This window comes from Hemicordylus capensis, chromosome 12, assembly GCF_027244095.1.
Source record: "Hemicordylus capensis ecotype Gifberg chromosome 12, rHemCap1.1.pri, whole genome shotgun sequence".
Classification (NCBI taxonomy): domain Eukaryota; kingdom Metazoa; phylum Chordata; class Lepidosauria; order Squamata; family Cordylidae; genus Hemicordylus; species Hemicordylus capensis.
Window position 1 is genome coordinate 20052377 of NC_069668.1, and position 24857 is coordinate 20077233.

General features: G+C 48.2%; 1 protein-coding gene across 1 annotated transcript; it reads right to left on the bottom strand.

The window, feature by feature from the left end:
- Positions 1-3955: 3955 nt before the first annotated feature.
- LOC128336242 (polypeptide N-acetylgalactosaminyltransferase 17-like) lies at positions 3956-24279 on the bottom strand. The gene is made up of 6 exons (XM_053275596.1): positions 24166-24279; positions 16543-16728; positions 15497-15634; positions 14289-14384; positions 10498-10665; positions 3956-9851 (listed from the first exon to the last, which is right to left on the bottom strand). Exons 1-6 carry the CDS (start codon positions 24271-24273, stop codon positions 9723-9725), a joined length of 825 nt encoding a protein of 274 aa, XP_053131571.1. The 5' UTR covers positions 24274-24279; the 3' UTR covers positions 3956-9722.
- Positions 24280-24857: the final 578 nt, after the last annotated feature.

The following is a 24857-nucleotide window of genomic DNA, read 5'->3' on the forward strand; positions in this document are numbered from 1 at the left end:
CCCGCCGGCGTGGGCAGCTGCAAGGAAAAGAGGTCACATCCCAGGCCTGCTCCCCTGGCCTCTGATCAGCGATGGAAACACAGATGCCTCCCTCCGTGGCATGTCTCTTATTCCTGGAGAGAAACACCACTCCTGGTCTGGATAGACACCACTCCTCCTTACACGCTAGTAGGAGGGCCGAGAGGGAGGCTCGGTTGAGGAGTGCTGGTGTCTGCATGGACACGCTGGAGGCCGACTGTGTAGATGGGCCCTGCTAGAGCTAGTCTAAGTGTCTGTGTACTAGAATCTAGGATACAGCTGCTGAGACTTGGTACACCAGGGCCTCTACACACAGAGTCTGTTTCTAGACACCAGTGAATGAGAGTCCAAGTGTACTTCATGTGGATGGAGACACTGTCTCTTTCTCTCAAGCTACTGTGACTGTAGAAACAGAGGCACAGAGACTATATATATTCATTACACATGGTTAGTACATAGACACTAGGCTGTCTCTCCATACTATGTATGTAGTTATATAGATTGTCTACAGAGACACTAAGTATATCGCCCCCAACTCTAGTATATAAACAGTTGAGTTTAGTAGTGTCTACACATAGAGACTAGCAGAGTCTATAGAATGTGACCCCAAGCCTAGCAACCCCCAACTGTAGAACTTAATCAGTATTGATATGTTCAGAAAACCAAAGAAACTCCATGTTTGCCCAGAATACCTCATTCTAACTTAAAGTAACCCCAGCCCAGCTCAGGGACATCACTGCCTCTCATGATCAACGTCATTATCTCTCTCCACTAAATTGTATCTATGAAACTTGGTTCTCACAAGGTTCTCACTGTCTTTCGCTGACAATTAAGAAAACAGGATTTAACCAAATAAGGAGTACTCACCAGATGAACAATGAATCATTCGCATGTGTACTAGATACTTAGACCACCATTTTATTGTCACATATACCGTGTCTAGGGTGTCAGCATCATTCAGATTGTTCGTATAAATGTAAGATGCACCTGTGACCAAACTGTAATCGGTTTGAGAGCGTGAGCCTATTGATTACCTATTGCTAAACTGCAGTAGCAATAAAGCCTCTAAAATGATTCCCACTGAATCTGATTGACTAAGAGGTGGACCCAGGGACGAACCATGTTCACATCAGTATGACCCTGACCGGTCACGCTGTGAAATGGGTGGGAGCTTCCACCGTGACCGCTCAGGGCCCTGGACAGCTTGACAGGTCAACCCAGCCATGGCTTTGGCCAATCAAGCCCCCTAGGCACTCTAGAACCCGGGCTGTTCTCAGGTTCGCTTTTGAAATGGATGCTCCTACAGCTGTCCACACACGAGCATGAACTGTAAGGTTATGTCTGCATGGTTTGGAGACTAGTCTCCATGTCAAGCCCAGGGCAGGGTATGCTGTTACAGAGAACTCCCATCTCTTCAAAAGCATTGAAGCCAGTTACATACCCCAACAAGTCGCAAGGGGGCAGAGTACACCCACCATGTGTGCAATCTCCTAGTCAAAGACGGGACTGGAAACTTTGCCTTAATGGTTCAGCGCTAAGAGTTTACAGAAGGGCTTTAAAATATACAGTATATCCAGAAGAGACTTCTGTCTTTTGTGTTGAATCATTTTGCGCTACGTCTAATGACTTTCCAAACACTTTGTTCATGGGGCGATCATGTATCGGGAAAATTTGCCAGGTAAGTGTTCTATACTCCCTCAGCTAGAAAAACAAATTGTGCTTTTCTGTTCAATAGATCTTAACCATCCTGCACTGCCACATGGAGAGTAGGGATGTGCAAATCGATTCGGGTACAAAACTATTTGTACCCAAATCTACCTGCTTGGGGCAATTTGTGGACAAAACATATTGCCTCTGTGCTAGCTGGCCAGATTCGGACCCAAAACAAATCGAGGGGTGATCCGATTCAGGTACAAATCGAATTGGGGAAAAATTCGTACACCTCCCTAATAGAGTTGCTTTAATCTCTCTTTATAGCTCGCTATAATGATCCAGGAAAGGACCCAAGACATTTGCAAGGCATTCCAGGTGTTTGAAACATTTGAATGCTTATAATAATAAAATGCAGGGTCACTGTCGAAGGGGCTACTGGTGCATTAAAAATGAGGCATCCCAAGTTGGACAAATGGGTGACAGGGGAGATAGGATAGGAACATAATCAGCTGACTTTTACGGAGTCATACCATTGGTCCACCCAACTCAGTATTGTCAACACTGACTGGCAGCAGCTCTCTAAAGTTTCAGGCAGGAGTCTTTCCCAGCCCTACTTGGGATTGAACCTGGGACCATCAGATTGCAAGTCATATGATGGACAAGTGTCCAGACATCCTAAACTGAATGACAGAGAACGCCCAACGGAATGCACTGGTTCCTTCCGAACAGCCAGGTTATCCCATGCATTGTTATGGCCATTCGGAAGAAACCAGGGCATTTAGGTGGGCATTCCCTGGCAGCGGCTTCTCCAAGGTTGCAGGCAGGAGTCTCTCTCAGCCCTATCTGGAGATGCTGCCAGGGAGTAAATCTGGGACCTTCTGCATGCAAGCAGGCAGATGCTCTTCCCAGAGCGGCTCCATTATCCCCTAAGGAGAATGTCTTCCAGTGCTCTCATAGTCTCCCATTCAAATGCAAACCAGGGCATACCCTGCTTATCAAAGAGAATCCATGCTGGCTACCACAAGACCAGCTCTCCTCCCGCTTTCAAATGACACAGAGGTCAAAGATGTCATCAGTGCCATTTAGTTGTCTTTTGGTCTACGGTTGATGGGTAGGATTTGGAGAGATTCCCGTCTGCCCTCTTAAGTAGCAGACATTTTCTGCCCTTCTGGGAACTCTGCTATTCCAAAGAAGGCTCGTGGCTGGCTAAACAGCTAAGCTATCTTTTAGGTGGACTCCTGCCTAACAGTCTTGGATGGCTGCCTCATGCTTTCTCCAATGGAGATACAGCTGAAGTGACTGTTGGGGCATTTCTTTGGGACATTTCTTGCCTGAATTACCAGGGTCCTGCAAAGCACCACCAACGCTTTGAAGGAGCCTCCAACTCAATTTGGTGCCTATGGATTGCAGATTCCCTTCGGTCCAAAATCAAAGGCATTCTTTCTGATCAGAATGAAGCTTTCCCCCCTCCCTCCTCCCCGCTCTTTCCCCCAATCCCTTTACCTGGTAGGAGACAGGACAGGGTTTGCTTAATTTTCACTCCTGGAGGTGAGGCAGCAGCACCTTCTGTGGCTTGACTTTTCAAAATAACTTGCATTAGAGTCATTCTGTCTGTTCCCACCCTGCAATTCCAGCAAAAGGCAGAGGGTATCTTGGGAGTTGTAGTAATTTCAGGGGCAGAGGGTACCTTGGGACTTGTAGCAATTTCAGGGGCAGAGGGTACCTTGGGAATTGTAGTGATTTTTAGGGGCAGAGGGTATCTTGGGAGTTGTAGTTTTTAGGGGCAGAGAGTATCTTGGGAGTTGTAGTAATTTCAGGGGCAGAAGGTATCTTGGGAGTTGTAATAATTTCAGGGACAGAAGGTATCTTGGGAGTTGTAGTGATTTGAGGGGCAGGCACTTTGACCTCCAAGGCATCAAACGCCCCTACAAGAAGCTTGCTGAAAGTGATGCCTCCTAGGTTGCAGAAACTATTGCAGAAATTGATGCCCCACAGCAACTAAGGAGAGAGGCAGAAGAGCATGTGGGTGGGAAGCTGGAGGGGTTGGCTCTTAAATGAGCAACCTTTGGCTTGGCTATTAAATGAGCAAACTCCTGATTTGGGGAGAAACGGCATTCAAAAATACCTACTGGACACCATCTTTTTGAAAAAACAAATCAAGTGAAGATAGAACAAAACCAAAGAATGCAAAAGCAAACCCCTACTACGTTTTTGTTCACCATAAGAAGGTATTCGGCTACATCTGTGAACGCACAAATGAGAGGACAAAAACTTGACACTCAAATATTTGCTGAAATTTTATTGTAGTCAGTAATGTAGTCGGAAGGAAGAAAATGACAGCAACTTTCACTCACTGCTAGTTTGTAAACTCAGGCCAACATGTGAACCAAGCCAAAGTAAACAGAGCAGTGGGACACCTTGGCGGGGAAATGAAGTCTGACCGAGCGTCAAGAGTCACACGGGGGTGTTATCAGTTTGAAAACTGCCTCTTGGATACGGAAGGAAAAGCAATGCACACATGCCTCCAGTCAACAATGTAGGGAAACCACCATAGACCTTGACTTCATCCAAGGAAGCTGTCCGAAACCGAACAGAAAGTGGACATGCATGCAAGCGGCCAAAAATGAGGAAATCTGCATACCTAAGGCTTTGGGATGGAGGGGAACCAGGGAGGCAAAGGTCCAGGGTGCCACAATTCTGGGACTGGGGGAAAGGTCATGCTGAAACCTTCGCAAGGGAGTGATTCCCTGTAAACCTGGGCAAACCTGCTGTCCTGCCCTTTGACTGAGCCCCAGAACGAGTGGCCTAGTTTCCAGATGACCTGGAAAGGGCTCGCACATTTTTCGGAGCAAATTCAAGTTTGCCCCCTGCTCCACCCCAGACATGTTCCTCTTTCTCCACTCCTCCTTCCTTTTAACACTGGCCAGCCAGCAGCAAACTCAGGGCTGGAGGAGGGGAGACAGGAGAACTGATCTCGGACGTCCGTTTCTGGCCGGCTGCTAGTGCGGTTCAGGAAAATGACCCCGAGGCCATTATGGACTGTCATTTTTGCCAGTAGCATTATCAGATAGCAGGCTTTAACACGATGCTTTATTGCGAGTTCAAAGTTTCAAAAAAAAAACAAACCTGATGCAAAACGTGGATATTTCACCCCGGATATAAATCGGGCTGCACTCTAACGCACAATGAAAAACCCGGATCGTGTGTGAAGTGCTCCCCGAGAGCGTGCAGGGACTTTGGGTAATTCTGGCCGATATGTGAACGTACCCCATCTATTCTGGGGGAGATGTGGACTAAAAGCCCTGCGTGGAAAAGCTCCGGGGTCTGTGTGACTGCAATGGATTTTAATCGGAGCCGGGAAAGAATTCTGGTGCCCCCATTGCTGAACTGGCCTTGGAACAGGAAGGGCTCACAAGGAGAGATGGGTGGAGGCGGAGTCAGGGGCAGTGGAGGCAGGCCTGAAGCAGGTAGGAGGCGGCCAGCCAGGGGGTGGAGGGCAGGGGCGGAGCTGCTCATCTTCCAAGGACATGTTGGAACACTGTGAGCTCCTCCCCATCTGGGCCCAAATCCAGCCGATGTTGGGGACGGGAAATCCAAGCAAGTCCACCCTAGGGGTGTCTGTGTTTCATCCATGCAAAGAATGTGCGTTAGTACAACTTTGAACACAGCTAATAGTTCTAAGAAGAAGAGCCTACTTCCAGCCTCTTTTGACAGGGTGCCATTTCTGTGGTCCCCCACGTGCTGTGAATTTGGTTTAGATCCAACTGTCCCCACATGGGTTTCAAAAGGACGACACTTTTGAAATGTGACTGATACTCAGGAATGGGCCGTGGTGGAGTCCTCTACAACCCCAGACCATGTGCCGTGAACCTTGGTTTTATGGGAGTATGGCTGCAAAAGAGTCTTTTAAAAAATACTCTAATGACTAAGCCACCTAACCTTTCAAAAAAACAAAGCAGGCAGGTCTAAGTTCCCTTCAGAAAGGAGGAGAAAATGATTCCTCATGAAATCATGCTTATAATCACATCAGGATCACACACACAGACAACACACACAACGATTTGTCAGCATACATGAACGCGTTCTTAATGGAGTGGGGTGGGAAGTTATGAATGAAGCAATGGGAAGCTACAAAATTTTGTGTGTGTGTGTGTGTGTAAGGACAATAGAAAATGTCTAATGCATCTGTTCCACTTTGGAAACTAGGCCAGATTATTTGAACATCCCCTCGGGGCCTTTCTGAGAAGAGGCCGGGGGGGTGGGCAGAATTTTCATCCGAGGCCACCACCATCACCCCAGACACACAGTTTCTTGACATACTGTGCAATATTACGCATGCAGTGGGACATGGTTGGGTGGAAATAGAAAAAGGAATGAAATGCGTGGAGGCTGGAACCGAGTCACTACCGAGCCCGCAGCTTGGTAAAAGAGGGGGGAGTGCACTGGTTGAGGCCGTGCTGGTGGGGCGAGTGGCAGTGAGTGGTGGTGCTGGCAGCCAGGCTGGCTGGGTAAGCAGCTTATTGGTTTTCTCGCTGCCCCCGCCGGGCTGCCCCAACTGTGCCGAATTGATTCGTCCGAACCGGCGCTGGTTCGAGGTGAACTGGTTCAGCACGAGACGTTCATGCACACACCCTATTAGAAATACAGTCATCCCTTGCCAACCGTGGTTTTACAAACCGCAGTTCTGATTCTCTGTGAGTGGGAAATTGTGTCCAGCCTCGCCAACTGAGACCCAGGTACCCACGGTTGGTAAGTGATGGGGGGGGGGGTTTCCAGAGGTTCCATCTGCTCGACTCCTCATTATTCCACCTCCTTCCTTGCGGTTGGTGAGGGATGACTGTTGCTGTGTGGGAATAGAAAAAGAAATGGAATGGGAATGGGAAGAGTTGGGTAGGAATGGGAAGAGTTGGACTAGAGCATAAGTGGGTGGAATGGGAAATAGTCGGGTGGGAACAAAAAAGGGAACAGAATGGGAATGAGAACAGAATTGGGTATGGCATGGGAATGGGAACAGAGTGGAATTGAATGGAATGGGAATAGCTGGAATGGAACATAGTTGTGTGTTCCACGCATGCAGTGGAACATAGGCTTCACAGTTGCACCGTGCAACCACAGTGCAAATGGAGTTGGGCGATAGGGCAGCCATTATATATATAATAAAGTCCTTGCTTCCAACATCTGGGGTGTTTGGATGAGGGCAATTCTGGAGGCTTCCTTACTGTTTATATTTTCCAATCTAAGGGCCACCAGGAAGTTACTGCATGAGGAAAGGTGATGGAGTTTGCATCCCTTGCTGAACAGAACTAGAATTTAACCACGTGGAATCAATGCCACGGGCATGATCCAAATAATCGTGTAACTAGTTCACGTTATCTGGGCTGGCCTCTGGCCTCTCACTTTTTAAACTGGAAAGTCTTTAAAAACTGGAGTGAACCTGTTCCAAGGTGCCTGTGTGTGGCGGGTGGGGGTGGGAAGAGAATCAAAATCCGAATGTAGCTTTGGATCGGGGGGCCCGCCTTTGACCTCTGGTGCTGGATCAGACCTTTCCCTTCAAGAAAAGATCAGGATGTCTCATTCAGCTCAAGGGGGCTGCCTGGTTATCCCTTACATTTGTACTTTACCCTTTGTCTAGGGAAATCTGTGCAGAATCCATGGGCCTACCGCACTCAGGCGGAGGAAGAGTGACCACCCCAAGGTCACCTCGTGAGCTCGCTGGCTGAGGAAAGCTTTGGCTTCCAATAGGACTCCTCGTAATGGGCCCCAAGTCCATAAAACATAGCCAAAATGAAAGTGCATACATGTGAGCGTCAGGAGAGCATCGATGGGTCAGCCCCAAGGTCCATCTTATCCTGTTTCCCCATCATCACAAGGCAGACCCTTCCAACAGCAGTCTCCCCTCCCTGTCCCCAAGCAGTGGTTGCCACAGACTGGTAGTCAGTGACATACAGAGCTCATGAGCAGGCAGCTGCCATCGACTGAGTCAGACCCTTGATCCATCGAGTTCAGCATTGCCTACTCTGACCGGCAGCCGTGTTCCAGAGTCTCAGACTTGTCTCAACCAGCTTGAGATCTTTTTAACTGGAGAGACCAAGGATAGCTACTTGGACCTTCTGCACCCAAAAGCATGAGCTCAGCTGTTCCCCTCAACAATTCCACTTTACCACCATAGGTGGTAGTTCCAGAAGGGAGAGCCCCCCCCCATCCCGGACAGCCCCTCCTTGACTTGGCCAAATCCCTTTTTGAAGCCGTAAAAGGTAATGAGCATCACAGTGAATCCCACACATTAAATATTGTGTGAAGAAATACCCCCTCTTGTCTGTCAAAATCGTTACTGCCCCTCAGTTTTATGGGGCGACCACATGCAACCACCCCTTGGAAGATTAAGTCAATGATAAATTGACTTCAGAAACCAAGATTTTAAATGGTTTTGTACTATATTTTGTATTTTTTTGGGGGGGTGTTGTGGTTGCATGCATTTTACCTGTTTTTATCTGTGATTGGATGCGTTTTGTCTGTTTTTATCCGTGATTGGATGCGTTTTATCTGTTTCACCCAGAGAACAATTTGCTATGGTGCAGCTAACAGATAAACTTGTATTATTATTATTTCTTGTTTACACAGTCAGACAGGTGTTATTGACTGGTTTGTTTTATCCTGACATCAAGTCCTTCCAAAGGACCTGGGATGGCTGAATTTTATGATTAATATTGTTGTTATTATTATTATTATAGATATTGCTGCAGAATGTAGGCTGTTCCCAGTAAAGTTGCTTTTTATAATTGGATGATGGTGATTTCTGTGGCCCCTGCGGTGTTGAGGTGCTTGCACCTAGGGTGCCAATTACTACTGGGATTATTTTGGTCTTCTTCTGCCACAGCCTTTCAGTTTCCATTTGTAGATCTTTGTATTTTTTCCCCTATTTCTTTTTCTTCTATTATTATTATTATTATTATTATTATTATTATTATTATTATTAGTTTCCCACTCTTGGGCCCACTTCCATGAACCAAACGGTCAAGAACATCCTCTCCTTTTCGCTATCTAATGGTTTCAGAAGACAAGACTGTCCACAAATGTCAGGGGTGGTGGGGTGGGGAAAGGCAAACACAACAGCCATTTCTGGCCCGGGAGAGAGAGAGTGCATCTTCTTGTCTCTAAAGCACAATTGCACAAGGTTACATGAGGGTTTTCTGGTTTGAAACAGTCATTCTGAGGGTTGCACTTTAAAAACCACGCCGACCACAAAAGCCATCCCATCGCATCAGTATTGGGTGGAAGAAAACGTTGTTACGGTGCTCCTTCCCCCGATTGATCCTCAACACATTCATGTAGCATCATGCACTTTCTCTTTCCAGATTAGCGGCTGGATGAAATGCCAAAGGCGGTGGCATAGGTGTGTGTGTGGGGTGTGTGTGTGTGGAGTTGGTGATCGTGCTGGACATTATGGTTTTTGTGGGGTGGTTATTCTGCAGATGACCCCACAAGGTGCCTGAATGAAGAAATCATTTTGCATGTGCCTTCAGAAGTCCGCCAGTCTCATTGCCCCGGATAGAGGGGACGACAGAAGTGCTCCTTCTGCAGTGAGGATGATGGACGTTAGTATGTTATCTCGCCTGCCAGATATGTGTGGGTTTCTAAAAAAATAAAATAAAATCCATGGTCTCCTTTCTTCTGTACGTTTTGCTGGGTCTTCATTTGCGGGGAGGCAATGGGAAAGGTCTACAAGTGTCTTATTATTTATTTACTCATCAAATTTGTAGACTGCCCAAACGTCCATCTCTGGGCGGTTTACAAAGCTGAGAAATCACTTCCAGTTTACAACTTCAGTCTCTGGACATCTCTGTGGAAATGCCACTCGCGTGCTGACCTGCAGGTCCAGAACATTTTCATCCAGCGGAGAGAAAGTTTCAATAAATAAAAGGAAAACAAAGAACGAAATCTCCTCTCCCCTTAAGATTCCCTGACGTTGTGAATAGAACAGAGGAGTTGTTTCAAATGTCTAGCTTTCCGAAATCGTGGCCTTAAGAGTTCTTGAGTCGAGGGTGAAGGGCCTACTTGATGAAGTTCTTTATTGCCCACCTCTGTCCCGTGCAGCTGCGGAGAACAAGTTCCATGCCCGACATGCCTTTATTCTCCACTTCCAAGCAGCGCCCCGTTCCTTTATTTAAAATTGCGCCGTTCTGAAATTAAGAACAGGGGGAGGGGGAATGCATACACTAGTATCAAAGCAAGTTGCACACACCTGAAAAGGCATAATTGTTCTCGGCTCCGTTACAGACAATTCAGAACCAGCTCTCACTACGTGCAGCCGCAGAAGCTGACTTTGATGTGTCAGTAACGTAGCAAATATTATTTTCCAACTTCACAACAAATACGACTACTAGAACTAGGGATATGTAGATACTGCTTTTCAGCAAAAGTTCTTAAGGCAGTTTACACAGAAAAAAATGAATGGATGGATGCATACATGAATTAATTAATTAAATGGTTTCCTGTCCCCAAAGGGCTCACAAATTAAAAAAAGAAAGACCCCAGCAACAGCCACTGGAGGGATGCTGTGCTGGGGATGCATAGGGCCAGTTGCTGTCCCCCTGCTAAATATAAGAGAATCATCACTTTAAAGGTGCCTCTTTGCTCAGCTAGCAGGGGAGTAATACCCTCTTGGCTATTAAATAAAATGAAGATCCAGATACTGCGTAGTAAATAAAGCAGAAACCAGATGGAGGGTGTCCATGCGGAAGGAGGGTGGTAGTGGTAGGTATGATAATATGTGTGTGTCTCAAACTTATCCCCATTTCGATCTGTGAAAAATTGGCAACTACAGACCTGTATAAAATTCCAGCGCTTATGGAGACTGCTTTTAACTTTCTCACAGTCGAGGAGCTGGGGAAACCGACTCTTCATATTATCCACCAGGCAGCGGGTATCAGGCAGGAGTATTGTGGTCCCGAGAGCACCCAGATGAAGGAAGCCTTCTTTGGTGTAGCGGGCAAGCTGGAGGAAGAGGAGGAGGAAGAGGAGAAGGAGGAAGTGGAAGAGCAGGAGAAGGAAAAAGGGAGGAAAAGGAAGAGGAAAAGGAAGAGGAAGAGGAGGGAAAGAAAGAAAGAAAGAAAGGAGAAGAGGAAGAGCAAGGAAGAAAGGAGGAGGAGGAGGAGGAAAAATGAAGAGGAGGAAGAGGAGAAGGAGGAGAAAGGGAGGCAAAGGAAGAGGAGGAGAAAGAGGAGGAAGGGAGGAGAAGGAAGTGGAAGAGGAGGAGGAGGAAAAAGGGAGGAAAAGGAGGAGGAAGAGAAGCAAGGAAGAAAGGAGAAGCACGAAGAGGAGAAAAGAGGAGGAGGAGGAGGAGGAAGGAGGAGAAGGAAGAGGATCAAGGAAGAAAGGAGGAGGGAAGAAGGGGGGAGGACAAAAAGGAGGAGGAGAAAGGAAGAAAGGAGGAGAAGGGGGAGAAAAGAGGGAGGTTGAAATGGAGAGGATTAAAAGCTGTGACTTAACTACTTCAATACCAAGAGACTCAATACGTGTGAGCAATGGGGCTGTAGTGTGCAGAAGGTCCCCGGTTCCCTCCCTGGCAGCATCTCTGGGTAGTGCTGTGGACCAGGGGTCGGCAACCTTCTTGTAGTGGCGTGCCAGCTCCAGAGGCGACCCCCCAGGGGCTGTTGGCCGGACTCCTTATGCTGACACCAGGAGTGGGGCCAGTTGGCCTCCTCCCACATGCTTCCTCAGCCTCTCCCTTCCAGCTTGCAGTTGGGCACTAGCTGGGAGGCTTGTTTTTTCCCAGATAAAGCAAATCGGCTGAGAGGATGAGGATGAGGCAGGTGAGAAGGACACAGAGCGACTCCCCCATCATGTTGACGTCAGGAACCTAGGAAACTGCCTTCTACCGAGTCAGACCCTTGGTCCACCTAGCTCAGTATTGTCTGAACAGGCTGGCAACATCTTCTCCATCAGGCAGGAATCTCTCTCAGCCCTATCTAGGAATACTGCCAGGGACTAAATCTGGGATCTTCTGCATGAAAGCTTGTAGGTACTCTTCCTGAAGTGGCCACATCCCCTAAGTGCTCACTAGGGATGTGCAAGCCAGCTCGCTTCGAGTCAGCCTTGACATCAAGCCGGCCCGGTTCAGGTGGTCCGAGTTCAAACTGGACTGCCCCCGGTTTGAAGAAATGGCTTGCAGTCCAGCTCAGAGGTAATACTTGTAAAGGGGAATCCGGCTACGAGTAAAGAAGGATTCCCTAGCTGGGATTTTTTAATTTGTGCTGTTTTACTATAAACCACCCCGAAATGAGAATTTGGGACAGTATATTATTATTAATAATAATTCAATTTCTATACCGCCCTTCCAAAAATGGCTCAAGGCGGTTTACACAGAGAAATAAACAAATACATAAGATGGACCCCGTCCCCAAAGGGCTCACACACAATCTAAAAAGAAACGTAAGAGAGACCCCAGCCACAGTCACTGGAGGGATGTTGTGCTGGGGATGGAGAGGGCCAGTTGCTCTCCCCCTGCTAAATAAAAAGAATCAACACGTTGAAAGGTGCCTCTTTGCCCAGTTAGCAGGGGTTATATAAATATGAATATGTAAGTATTTAAATGTTAAATAAAAAACAAACAAACAAATATTCCTCTTGAATATGGTGGAATGCGTTACCCTTAACTTGGGTTTTGTGATCAGTAGATGCTTCTTCCTTCCTTTTGGATGTGCATCTGCTGATCCCAAAACCCATGTTTAGGACACCATATTTGACACATGCCAACCTGAAAGCGTCCATCTCATTCTCTTCAAACTGATGGCTTGCAACAAGGATGCCTCCCGTTTGCCGATTTCATTTTTAAAAGGGGTTATGAGGAGGAGAGAGACAGCTGCTTATTGTATTATTTAATCCCTCTCTTCGCCAGACAACAAACAAGGCATGTTTAGAACCTTAATTAACCAGGCCTGCCCACAACCCAGATGTTCAGAGGGGAGGCCTGAGAACCGCGACTCTCTTTCACAAAAGTAATTAAGCACCCGACATTTGCATTCAGCCTAAAGTTAGCAACAAGGAGTCATCCTAGTTGAACCAGCAAAAGGTCTGACCTGCTTCCCTCGGTATTCTTCTGTTCCATTAAATGTTCCTGTATATGGGTGACAGTTCTGAGAATTGTCAGGAACAATTTTAGGGCTGACCTGGGATCCCAAGGAGGAGGAAGAGAGAAAAGAGGAGGAGGAAAAAGGAAGGGGAAGAAGAGGAGGGTGGGAAGAAGAGAAAAGAGGAGGAGGAAACAGAGAAAGAGGAGGATGAAGAGGAAGGAGGGAAGAAGAGAAAAGAGGAGGAAGAGGAGAGGAAAAGAAAAGAGGAGTAGGTAGAAGAGGAGGAGGGGTAGAAAAGAGGAGGAGGAAGAGGAAGAGGAGGGGAGAAGATAAAAGAGGAGGAGGAAGATAAAGAGGAGGGGAGAATAGGAGGAGGAAGGAAGGGGAAGAAGAGGAAGGTGGGAAGAAGAGAAAAGAGTAGGAGGAAACAGAGAAAGAGGAGGATGAAGAAGAAGGAGGGAAGAAGAGAAAAGAGGAGGAAGAGGAGAGGGAAAAGAAAAGAGGAGGGGGAGAAAAGAGGAGGAGGAAGATAAAGAGGAGGGGAGAATAGGAAGAGGAGGAGGAAACAGAAAAAGAGGAGGATGAAGAGGAAGGAGGGAAGAAGAAAAAAGAGGAGGAAGAGGAGAGGGAAAAGAAAAGAGGAGGGGGAGAAAAGAGGAGGAGGAAGATAAAGAGGAGGGGAGAATAGGAAGAGGAGGAGGAAGGAAGGGGAAGAAGAGGAGGGTGGGAAGAAGAGAAAAGAGGAGGAGGAGGAGGAAGCAGAGGAAGGAGGAGGATGAAGAGGAAGAAGGGAAAAGGAGGAGGAAGAGGAGAGGGGAAAAGTGAAAAGAGGAGAGGAAAGAGGAGGAGGAGGAAGAGGAGGGTAGAGGAGGAGGGAGAAAGAGAAAAGAGGAGGAGGAAGAAGAGAAGAAGAGAAAAGAGGAGGAAGAGGAGGAGATAAAAGAGGAGGAGGAGGTGAAGAAGCGGAGGCAGAGGAAAAGGTGGAGGAAGAGGCAGAGGCAGAGGAAAAGGAAGAGGAAGAAGAGGAAGAAAAGGAGGAGGAAAAAAGAGCAAGTCCCAGCCAGAGCCCCAGTGAGAACCCCCCAGGGCCTATGGTCCCTGAGCAGCCTGGGCTTGCTCATCTTACAGCCACCTGCTCTGAGGAAGCTGGGGTCACCCTCAGAGGAACTCATCCTCCCCAAGGAGCCCCTTTTCCCTCTCTGGAACCTTCCCTGCCACTCCAGAAACTCCCAAGTGGAGGCACTGCAAGGTCAGAGCAGAACCAGAGGTGGAGGGCTCACCTGGGAACTGGAGCCTGTCTCCAAAGGGGACGACAGCAAAGGGCCTTGCCTGGAATGGGGGTCAGAAAGGGGTGGGACTCCTGGCCCCCAGTGTAACCTCCCATTCAGTTGCCCAGCTGGCCAGTTATTGCTGCTGTTCTTATTATTATTTATATTAATTATTATTAATTATTATTATCATCATCATCGATCCAAGATCTGAACCCGAGACCTTGCTGCCGCCTCCGCTTGTAGCCCCACAATGGTAACGGATGCCGATTCTAACCTGTGGCCCCCATCCATGGCATGGATAGAGGATCGCAGTGCGGTTCTCTTGCGGTCCTTGATCAAGGCAGACGTCCTTCACTTTGTTGTTGCGAAGCTGTAACAAAAATGTAGATGCATGTCCTGCAGCAGAAATGCATGTAACCCAACAGCTTACAACCATTGTTTGCAACCGTTCATGGGAATGGGATGGGCCTCTCCAATGTGGCGCTTTGGACGCCATGTATAGGTTGGTGTCGGTCTCTGCACAGTTTGTTAAAGCACTTTTTTGCTTTACAATCAACCACTTCTCTTAAAAGGGAGGGTTTGCCTTTTGAAATGGTAATCTGAGCAGAGCCCTTGTGCAGACAGCAGGGAGCGAAATTGTGACTTGAAACAGTAAAAGGTGCCTCCATAAATACGCATTTGTGTTAGCCGTGGAAAATGAATTATGGAAGGAATGACTGCTTGCCTCTTGACGTAGACCTTGGCAGATGAGGAATTAATTCACGGGGCATTGCAGAGCGCAACCGACGAGATCGCAACCCAGTTCAGCCCAAACACAGAGGTAACTCAACAAATCAAAGTTGCAAATTCTCTATGGGGAACTTTCCGCACACCCTAGTATAAATCTGCCACTTGTGCAATTATGTACCGTATTTACCCATGTCCATGAGGAGGTCCCCCCACCCAAGTTCTTTCCTGTTAAATACAGGGGGATCACCTTGAATTTGGGTTTTTTCTTTTTTCTTTTGGGCAAATACAGATATTTACCCAATTTAACAATACAGGTAAATTTGCCAGCATGTTACAGGTGAACCTCGTTATCCGCAGGAGTTCCGTTCCTGACAATTTCAGCAGATAACAGCACCACAGATAACGAGTCACTGAGTGAATGGGAATTTGGGGCTTAGGTTCCGGGGGGCGGGCAGAAAAAGTCATTTCCGGCCACCTAGGAATACACAAGTTTTAACCCTTTCATATCCGCAAATGTTGAGGTCGGGTATAGATTCTCTGACTGCGGATATGCAGAACTGTGGATAGCAGGTCTGCAAATAATGAGGTTTGCCTGTACATTATACAATTTACCTATGAATACCAATACAGGTATTTACCCAATATTTACAAAATTTAACCTCTATCTTTTAAGACATCATCTTAAATCCAGAGTCACCTTCTAGTTGGGGCAATACAGGACATTTATATTTGATTTTGCTTGCTCGTAATTACCTCTCCATATGCAATGGTGTTATTGTATCTTCGCATCTCTGGGTAGACATTATCCAAATACCACTGGAAATTCTTACACTTCAAGCTTCTCCTGAGTGCTTTTCGCTCAGAGACATCCCCGATATCAATGCCTGGATTCTGAGAGAGAAACACTGCATGGTTAACACAGGGAGTGGTCTTAGAGCAAGTCAGACCATTGGTCCATCTAGTCAGGGCTGTCTACACTGATTGGGAGAAGCGAACCGCGGGCCCGGTCAGGGACCTGCCCAGCCCTACCTGGAAATGCTGCCAATGATTGAATTCGGTGAAGACCAACGAGAAGCACCAATGACAGATGCAAATGTCCTTCATTAGCTTTGGCTAGTCCAAGATATTGTCACCTGTTTTTGAAGGAGTGTTTTTATGACAGGATTACAGTGGATAGTATTCGGCCCCTAAAGGCGGCTTCGGCTGATACGCGTTGGGCTCAAATAAACAAGGATACAGCACCGTGGGACTTTGGTCACTTCATTTGCAATGATTGAATTGGGCCACACCTGGAGTACTGCATACAATTCTGGTCACCACATCTAAAAAAGGACATGGTAGAACTGGAAAAGGTGCAGAAGAGGGCAACCCAGATGATCAGGGGCCTAGAGCACCTTCCTTCTGACTGCGGGGAGACATGATAGAGGTCTATAAAATCATGCATGGGGTAGAGAAAGTGGATAGAGAGAAATTCTTCTCCCTCTCCCATCACACGAGAAGCAGGGGTCATCCCATGAAATTGATTGCCGGGAAATCTAGGACCAACGAATGGAAGTCCTTTTTCACACAACGCATCATCCACTTGTGGAATTCTCTGCCACAAGATGTGGTGACAGCCCACAACCTGGGTGGCTTTAAGAGGGGTTTGGATCACTTCATGGAGGAGAGGTCTATCAAGGGCTACTCGTCGGACAGCCTCAAAGGCAGGAATGCTCGCTACCACGAGACCCGCTCTCCTCCAGCCACATCTGCATAAGAGTACAGATCCCTGGCCCCTCCAATGACAGTTCATCACATACTTCCAAGGGCAAGTTCCAAGCGATGTAGACATGGGATTTGTAGCCGTCCATCCACACCTCGGCCACCCGCAACGCATTCCTCTTGGTGTAGAAGCCAATGTTGTTGTTGTAGGGCTTCTTCTTGCGCTCAATGTGGGCGACTCGAGAGCAGGGAAGTACCTCCATGCTCCCTCCGCAGAGCCAGACCTGGAGGAAGGGGGAGAGAGAGAGAGAGAATGAGAATGAACGTGGGGTGGGGGGTGAACTCCCATCAAAAGCAAAAACTAACCCTGGTTGGACTTATAAGGCAGTGACTAGAATGCTGCGGAGAACGGAGAGGATACCGTATTCACCCAACGAGAAGACAGCTCTGAATTTCAAACGGCCCCCTTCAAAATAGAGGTAAAATACAGCTTATCCCTATATTTACCCCAAAGCAAAGCCACCTAATGGCGCAGCGGGGAAGTGACGTGCCTAGAGGGCAAGAGGCTGCTGGTTCAAATCCCCGCTGGTCTGTTTCCCAGACTATGCGGCCGCTTCAGGAAGAGTACCTACCTATGCAGAAGCTTGAAATTCCTGGCCGCATCTCCAAGTCAGGCAGGGTGGAAATCAGAGAAAGCCACTGCCACTCAGAGGAGAGGGTCTGACTTGGGACCCTCATCCTTGCCTTGTGAGCTGATCTCAGAAGGTGACAAGCGCCATTATTCCTTTTGCTTTATTATTTTGCTTTTCTTAATTTGCTTTCTTGTTTTGCATATTACTTTGCATATGTGCCACATTTACCTGAATCCAACAGTTTGCATAGTCTGAGGGTTACTGGTCTGTCTGTCTGTCTATCTATCTAAAACATTTCTCCAAAACTTGCATCGCTGGGTGGTGTACAATTAATATCATTGAAAACATCAAATCAGAGATGCAAGTTTTGGGTGGCCTTAAGCAGGCTGACTTAAAAGTCAGAACCTTTTGTCGGCTATTTGGATTCCTTCTGCCCACGCTGATAGATTATTATCACGCTTCCTGTTTGCATCTGCCTATCAAGAGGTGACAGCTTTTAAAATGAAACTGGGACTCTTTTTAAAAATAAATAAATAAATAAATAAACCATGCTTTCAAAGTTTGGACTTGTCCAAATATTTTATGCGCCCGGAGTTAGTTTCTACTTCGGCTGGCCAATCATTCCAAACGTCTCTTTCACAAGAGCGAGAGATCTCAGATTTGCCATCGCTGGGGCTGCCTGTGCATTATGCAGGAACACTCTCCTCCTAATCGCCCATTATGTGTGGGCATGGGGGGGAGGCGTGGGGGGGGGTTCCAAGAGGATGCCTGCACAACGCACCAAGGCCCAGAAAGGATCATCGCAATGACAGCAGGCTGCTTAAGCTCATGCAACACACTGGAAGCAACGCTGTGAAATGTTCACCCTTCCCCTGCCAAGTTCCCATCACTGGGCCAGACGTTGCTGGGGAGAACGAAAGGGGCGGACATACGGATATGTCTGAGAGTCATGTTCCCCCTCCTTGTAGGATGAGGGGGATAATTCAGGGCAGGAAGATCCTTCTGTCTTTACCTGCATTATTTATTTATTATTTATTTATTTACACTCCTTATCCCACTTTTCCTCTGAGGAGCTCGGAGCAGTGTATACGGTTATTTTTATCCTCACATCAACCCTGTGAGGTGGGTTAGGCTGAGAGACCCATGACTGGCCCAGAGTCACCCAGTGAGTTTCATGGCCAGAATCAACACTGTAGCTGATTCTGGCACTTAGCCAGGGGTTGTTGTTGTTATTGTTGTCGTTATTATTATTATTATTAATAATTCGATTTCTATACCGCCCTTCCAAAAATGGCTCAGGGAGGTTTACAAAGAGAGATAACAAACAAATAAGATGGGTCCCTGTCCCCAAAGGGCTCACAATCTAAAAAGTAACATAAGACACACACCAGCAACAGTCACTGGAGGTCCTGTGCTGGGGGTGGATAGGGCCAGTTACTCTCCCCCTGCTAAATAAAGAGAATCACCACGGTAAAAGGTGCCTCTTTGCCCAGTTAGCAGGGGTAGCCCAGTTAGCAGGGGTTGGAGTAACTCCCTGCTAACTGAGAAAAAGAGACACCTTTTAAAGTGGTGATTCTGTTAGCAGAGGGATTCTGTTAGCAGAGGGAGAGCAACTGGCCCTATCCAGCCCCAGCACAGCATCCCTCCAGTGGCTGTTGCTGGGATGGTTCCCCCCTTAGAACCCCCAAACCGGCTCCAAGTCGGCTCAGGGAGGGGGGTTCAACTTGAGGTTGAGCCGAACCGGACATGGTCTGGCTTGAGGGTGAGCCCTCGAGCTGGCCCGGTTCGATGGCGAACCGGCTCGACTTCGAGCCGGTTTGCACATCCCTAGAAAATGAGCTCCAGGGACCCTCCCAGCTCTCAAATTCCATGATGATGAGAAGGAAAAACCAAGGACAAAATTAGGGTAGTGACTGACCAGCAAGAAGTGGCCATAAATACAATCGGGGGAATAGGGACCATAAAAATGCATGCCTTACACATATGGCAATGTACGTTTTTGTTCGTTACCTTTCGGGATGTAGGGGCCTGAAATTCCAATTACTTTCAAGCTGGGATAATTAAAAGTAGACAGGGAACAAAAGCTCACAGTGAGGAGTGGGGTTGCTCTCTAAAAGGAAATGGAAGCTGAGCTTCGGTGCCTAAGAATTTCCTCCCCTTTATCCCTCTTTTTAAAAGAAACCAGCTCTCGTGTCTTCTTCCTGACATTTCAGCTCCTGCGATGTCTGCACAACATAGATGGCTTCTCCCGCACCCCTGCTGAATGTTCAGTGACCATAGAGAGGGAAGCAGATAACTAATTGTGAATGACTTGATGGGAGATCATGAACCCGACGTATTCAGGGATTTTTCTGTTTCCTAATCGCGACTGCCATTTGGGCTCCCGATTTAAATCAGGCAGGTGGAATGGTGACCTTACCTTACAAACTTTACAAACCTCAACTCTTTACTCAGTTCATAGAGACTGATTAGCAGCGCGCAAGAATTATTTCGACTCGCTTGCATTCTCGGGTTGGCGAGGGAACGAAAGATCCCATCATGCATCCATCGTCCAGTGAGCAAAAAAAGAAGCTGACGTTCGTGGCACTTGCAACGTAAGCCCGAGAGGGGAAAGGGGTTCGAAAGCGGCCAAGATCAGGGGCAAGGGAAGAAAAGGGGATTGCCGTAGCAGGGAGGAACATTAACGGTGCTTTCTTTCCTATTCCCACACTTCATCTGGAATGGATTTATTTTCGCTGCAGTGCTGAAGAACGGGGCGGCGGGGGTGGGGGGCGTAGGGCGTTCTTTAAAAAAGAAAATGGATTCACGGAAAGTGTTTTGCCAAAGCCTGAACCTCCTGGAGCAACGTCCCAGCTTTGCTAATGGCACCTTTTTTAATGGGGCTGGGCAAGGTGCCTAGAACTGTGGTTCCCTGACAGCACCAGCAGCTGCTGAAAGCACACACACACACACACCCCGCCAACGGGACTGTGAGCGAGGCTGCCAGAGATTGCTTTTATGCACAGCTTGGCCCACAGTGGTCCTTTCCACGGCTTTATCCAGGAAGTCAAAAATATATATTTAACTTATTTTGCCCAGGTCTTAACACAGCTGCTGAGCAAATCAAAATGGACTCAAACGGAACCGGGAATGTTCAGCGTTGGCACCCCCGAACATACCCCACCGGTCTGCCTCAAGTTCGAGCCAGTCCAGGAGCTGTAACAGTAAAAAGAAATTTTAAAAAAATCCCACAAACTCACCGCCTCCAGCGGGGGCTTCCATGATGCAGGCCATGCAGATGGCCAGTGAGCCTATGTGGTGGCCTCTAAAACGGCTGCCGCCAGTGTGAAAAGGCCCGGTACGGGCCTAAAATGGACTGAAACAGCCTGAACCGGGACGAATGGAGGCCAGCGGGGAAAGGGGAACAGCCGGGAAACTTCCCACAGTGCTCCCTGCAAGCAGTGAGTTTTTAAAGCGAAATCTTGTTTTTTTAGCAGTTAGAACCCCTGGACCAGCTGGGGGTGGGTGGGTTCGGTTCGAGTCCAAGCCGAACCGGATCTGGTTCAGTTTGAGGGCAAGCCCTTGAGCTGGCCAGGTTTGCCCATCCCTAACCCGCACCTTTGTGATGAATGCCTTGCCAATCTGAAACAGACAGGACTGCCTTGCCCTGTTCAATCCATCTTTCGATATTCTTCCCTGGGTTTTTATCAGCATTGCGAGTGAGTGTGGCTTCTTTGGCTGCCACTGTCAGCGAAGAAAGGTCACATTCTCCTCTTCTTCTTTCAAACCTGACACACGCCACGGAGAGCAGCTATTTTGGAAAGCAGTCTCCAGAAGGAAGTCTCGATAGCCCAGGGCTGCAGTCTTCCCAGGGAGACTTTCAACAGGGCTCTGTAATCACACGGAGATGCTAATTCCTGCCATGAATGATCACTCTGGGAGACACTGATTGCCTCTCAAAAAGAGACATCATCTCTATGAAAACATAATTCCTCTGGCCAACAAGAGGCAGGTAATCGCTTTAAACTGATGAAAGGTTTGTTGAGTTGATTAAGTGCCTGGCTTTTAACCAATTGATTACTCAGTCGATTACATTTAAATACATTTACATACTGCAGAAGCTCCTTGGAGGGAGGGCAGGAAAGGGACAATTTAATTTCTCTCCAATGGCAAAATGATTTCATTTAGCAAAGCTTCTGAGATGGACGAGAAGGCGAGATGTCACACTGCTAGCTCGAGAAAGGCTACTTTCAATCCCGTCCTCAAGTTAGACAATGTGGAGCATTCCCCCATGGTAGCAGCACATTACAACAGGGTGAATAAGATTGACGTTTTTGCCAAAGAGGGGAAAAAATCCCTTTTCTTACTAAAAACATAGTAAGCTGGCTTCTACTGAGTCAGACCCTTGGTCGGTCTAGCTCAGTATCGTTTACACTGACTGGCAGCAGCTTCTCCAAGGTTTCAGGCAAGAGTCTTTCCCACCTGGAGATTCTGCCAGGAATTGAACCCGGGGCCTTCTGCAAAGAAGATGCTCTACAACTGTGGCTGCACCATTCTGAATTGGCATCAGATTCAATTGTTAAGAATTCAATTTTTGTCATTTAAAAAAAAAATCTGCTTGGAAATGAAAGCAGAATGTAACACAAACAACCATGTTAGCAATCGCAAACTGACTGGAGGAGAGCTGGTCTTGTGGTGGCAAGCATGAATTGTCCCCTTTACTAAGCAGGGTCCATCTTGGTTTGCATTTGAATGGGAGACTACATGTGTGAGCACTGTGAGATATTCCTCTTAGGGGATAATGGGGCCGCTCTGGGAAGAACACCTAGGTCCCAAGTTCCCTCCCTGGCAGCATTTCCAAGATAGGGCTGAGAAAGACTTGGAGAAGCCACTGCCGGTCTGGGTTGACAATACTGAGCTAGTTGGACCAATGGTCTGACTCTGTATATGGCAGCTTCCTTTGTTCCTCCATCAAGATGGGGACAGAAAGACACAGGGACAAAAACAGATGACTTCTGAGGTCAGGACCATCCATCCCTTTCTCGGATCACCCCTAAAAGTTTTGGCAACCAAGGGAAAGTATGACCCTGGAAGCCACCCCCAACATTCAATATAGAGAAAAATTAGCCACACACAGGCCGTTTACTTGGGTGTGGTGGAGGGGCAGACAGTGGCCTCGCCCATGCCCCAGAGACTGGGCATCCTAAATGACTGCCTAGGCCACCTACAGGGATAGAAATGCCCTGCCTTGCTCCTTCCGAATGGGTCCAACACATGTGTCCGTCTCGCGCTGTCTCCCCAGTACCTCGGAGTACTGGAGAGGGGGCTTCGGACCACCTGAATCCTCCGAACGATGCCTCCGCTCCGCCTCTCTCCCCGGAGGACCTGAGCACCCAAGGCTGAGCCTTCCCCCTCACCAGTGGTGCAATCTCCCAGAAATGCCCCCATGTGGTTCTGACACCTCCCTAAAGCCCGCCCTTCTGCCAGATTCCAGGTCTGCCTGCCAATCCCTGGTGAACTGTGGCTCCTCCCCCTCAATCCACATTGCAGGGACTCGCTGGCATCTGCTACACCTATGTTGGGGGTGGGTGGGGTTGGCCTCCAGTCTCCCCGCCCCCAGGGGTTGCCACGGGGCGCTCCATTCTCAGCCCGTGGCCAATGGCGGACTGCCCCCGCTTCAGACCCTGCCCCACTCCGGAACCAGCCACTCCGGCTGTTGTGGAGATTGAGACCACGGGGGGGCAAGTGAGCAGCACCCCGACAACACAAACGAACCTATTGGGCTGCCTTTGCCACACACAATATGAGCCAGAGCTTGCTTAAATCCATCCCAAGAAGTGGATTGGGCAGCCCTGCTCATTCCGGAGCCCACCTCCGCCGACAATTTAGGACGCCTCTCCAGGTATTGCACTTAAATCCAAAACCCTCATGGTTTTGACCCTTCCCTTCCTGCTCTATATCCTCAGGAAGAGGACTCCCTTCCTGATCCTCTGTCTATCCATGCTTGCAATCTCCAATCAGCGTTCACCCAACAAGAGCTTAATCCATTTAAGATGCAATCGCTGGAAGAGGCAATTTCCTAACAATAAAGCCTTCCTCCGAGATCTGCGCCTAGCTGAGCAGGCAATCAATGCGTTGGGGGGGGGGTTCCTTGGGGGAAAAGTGGGGGAGAGAGAGATGGGGGGGGAGAGGCGGGAGAGACACTCAGCCTTGAAGAAACCAGCTGAGAAGGGGGAGGAGGAAGAGAGGGAGGGAGGGAGGAGGAGAGGGGGCGGAAGAGGAGGAGAAAGAGAAAGGAGGAGAGGAGGAGAAAGAAGAGAAAGAGAAGGAGGAAGAGGAGGGGGAGGAGAGGAGAGGAGAAACGGATAAAAGAGGTGGAGGAGTAGAAAAAGGAGGAGGTGGAGATGAGAGGAGGAGGAGGAGAAAAGAGGAAGAGGAGAGGAGAAGGGAGAAGGGGAGGAAGAGGAGGGGAGGAAGAGGAGGGGGAGGAGAAAAAGGAGGATCAGGAGAACAAGGAGGAGGAGTGGGGAGGAGGAGGAAGGAGGAGAGGAGAACATAAGAACAGCCCAGTATTGTCTACCCAGACTGGCAGCGACTTCTCCAAGTTTGCAGGCAGGAATCTCTCCCAGCCTACTCTTGGAGATGCTGCCAGGGAGGGAACTGGGAACCTCCTGCATGCAAGCAGGCAGGTGCTCTTCCCAGAGTGGCTCCATCCCCTAAGGGGAATATCTTGCAGTGCCCACACATTTATTTATTTGATGGATGGATGGATGGATGGATATACCGCCCTGCCTAAAGTGGCTCAGGGTGGTTACATGTCATCTCCCATTCAAAAACAAACCAGCATGGAACCTGCTTAGCAAAGGGGAGAATTCACGCTTGCTACTAACTCTTCCCACTTCAGTCAAGGCCTCACAGAAGCGCGCCCGCCCTCACAGGTAGGGCCCTTCCCTCTCCCGACAAGCCCCGCTGTAAACACGGCTGATTGACACGGAGGGGGCGGGACTTCCCCCCACTTCGCTGCACACCGCTACGCAACTGCACAAGGCGACAGCGGAGCCATTTTATAACGCCAGCATCAGGCAACAGAATTGCAAATCTCTCACCCACCTTGATCCCGAGCTCAATGTTCTCTCCACCATAGACATCCATCCCTGGATCGAGGAGGCCAATTTCTCCGAAGAACTTCCGGTTCACAACAAAAGAGCATCCAATCATCGCTGGGGTCCTAGAGGGGCAGGAGAGAAACAAGGCTCACAGTTGAATGATTTGGGTCAAACAGAGGAGCCGTGACATTATGTTTGAAAGCAGCACATTGGCCTTCATGTGTTACTGCTCATGTGCATTCACATGCGCATGCGCACCAACTTCCTACTACAACAATTGCTGGACCACAGTAAGGTCTGCATTATATTGGCAACTGCAACCGAATTCATAGCTATTTATGTATAAATATATCCCACTTTCTTTACAGTGGAAGCTCAAAGCAGTGGGCAGAAAAAACTGACCGAATAAAAATAAACTGATTTATCTGGGTCAGTCACTTGTGTCTTACCCTAACCTACCTCACAGGGTGGTTGTGAGGGGAAGTGTAGCCATGTATACTGCTCTGGGCTCCCTGGAGGAAGGGTGGAATGCAAAGTAAAAATAAATAAAACAAAATAAAGCAATCAAACAGTAACTAAACACATGAAGAAAGACAAATTGTGGGCCAGACTGATCTGCCAAGGAAGAGAATTCCATCACGTTGGGGCCATTCCTGAAAAAGTCCTGTTTGTTTGTTATATTTGTACACCACCCCA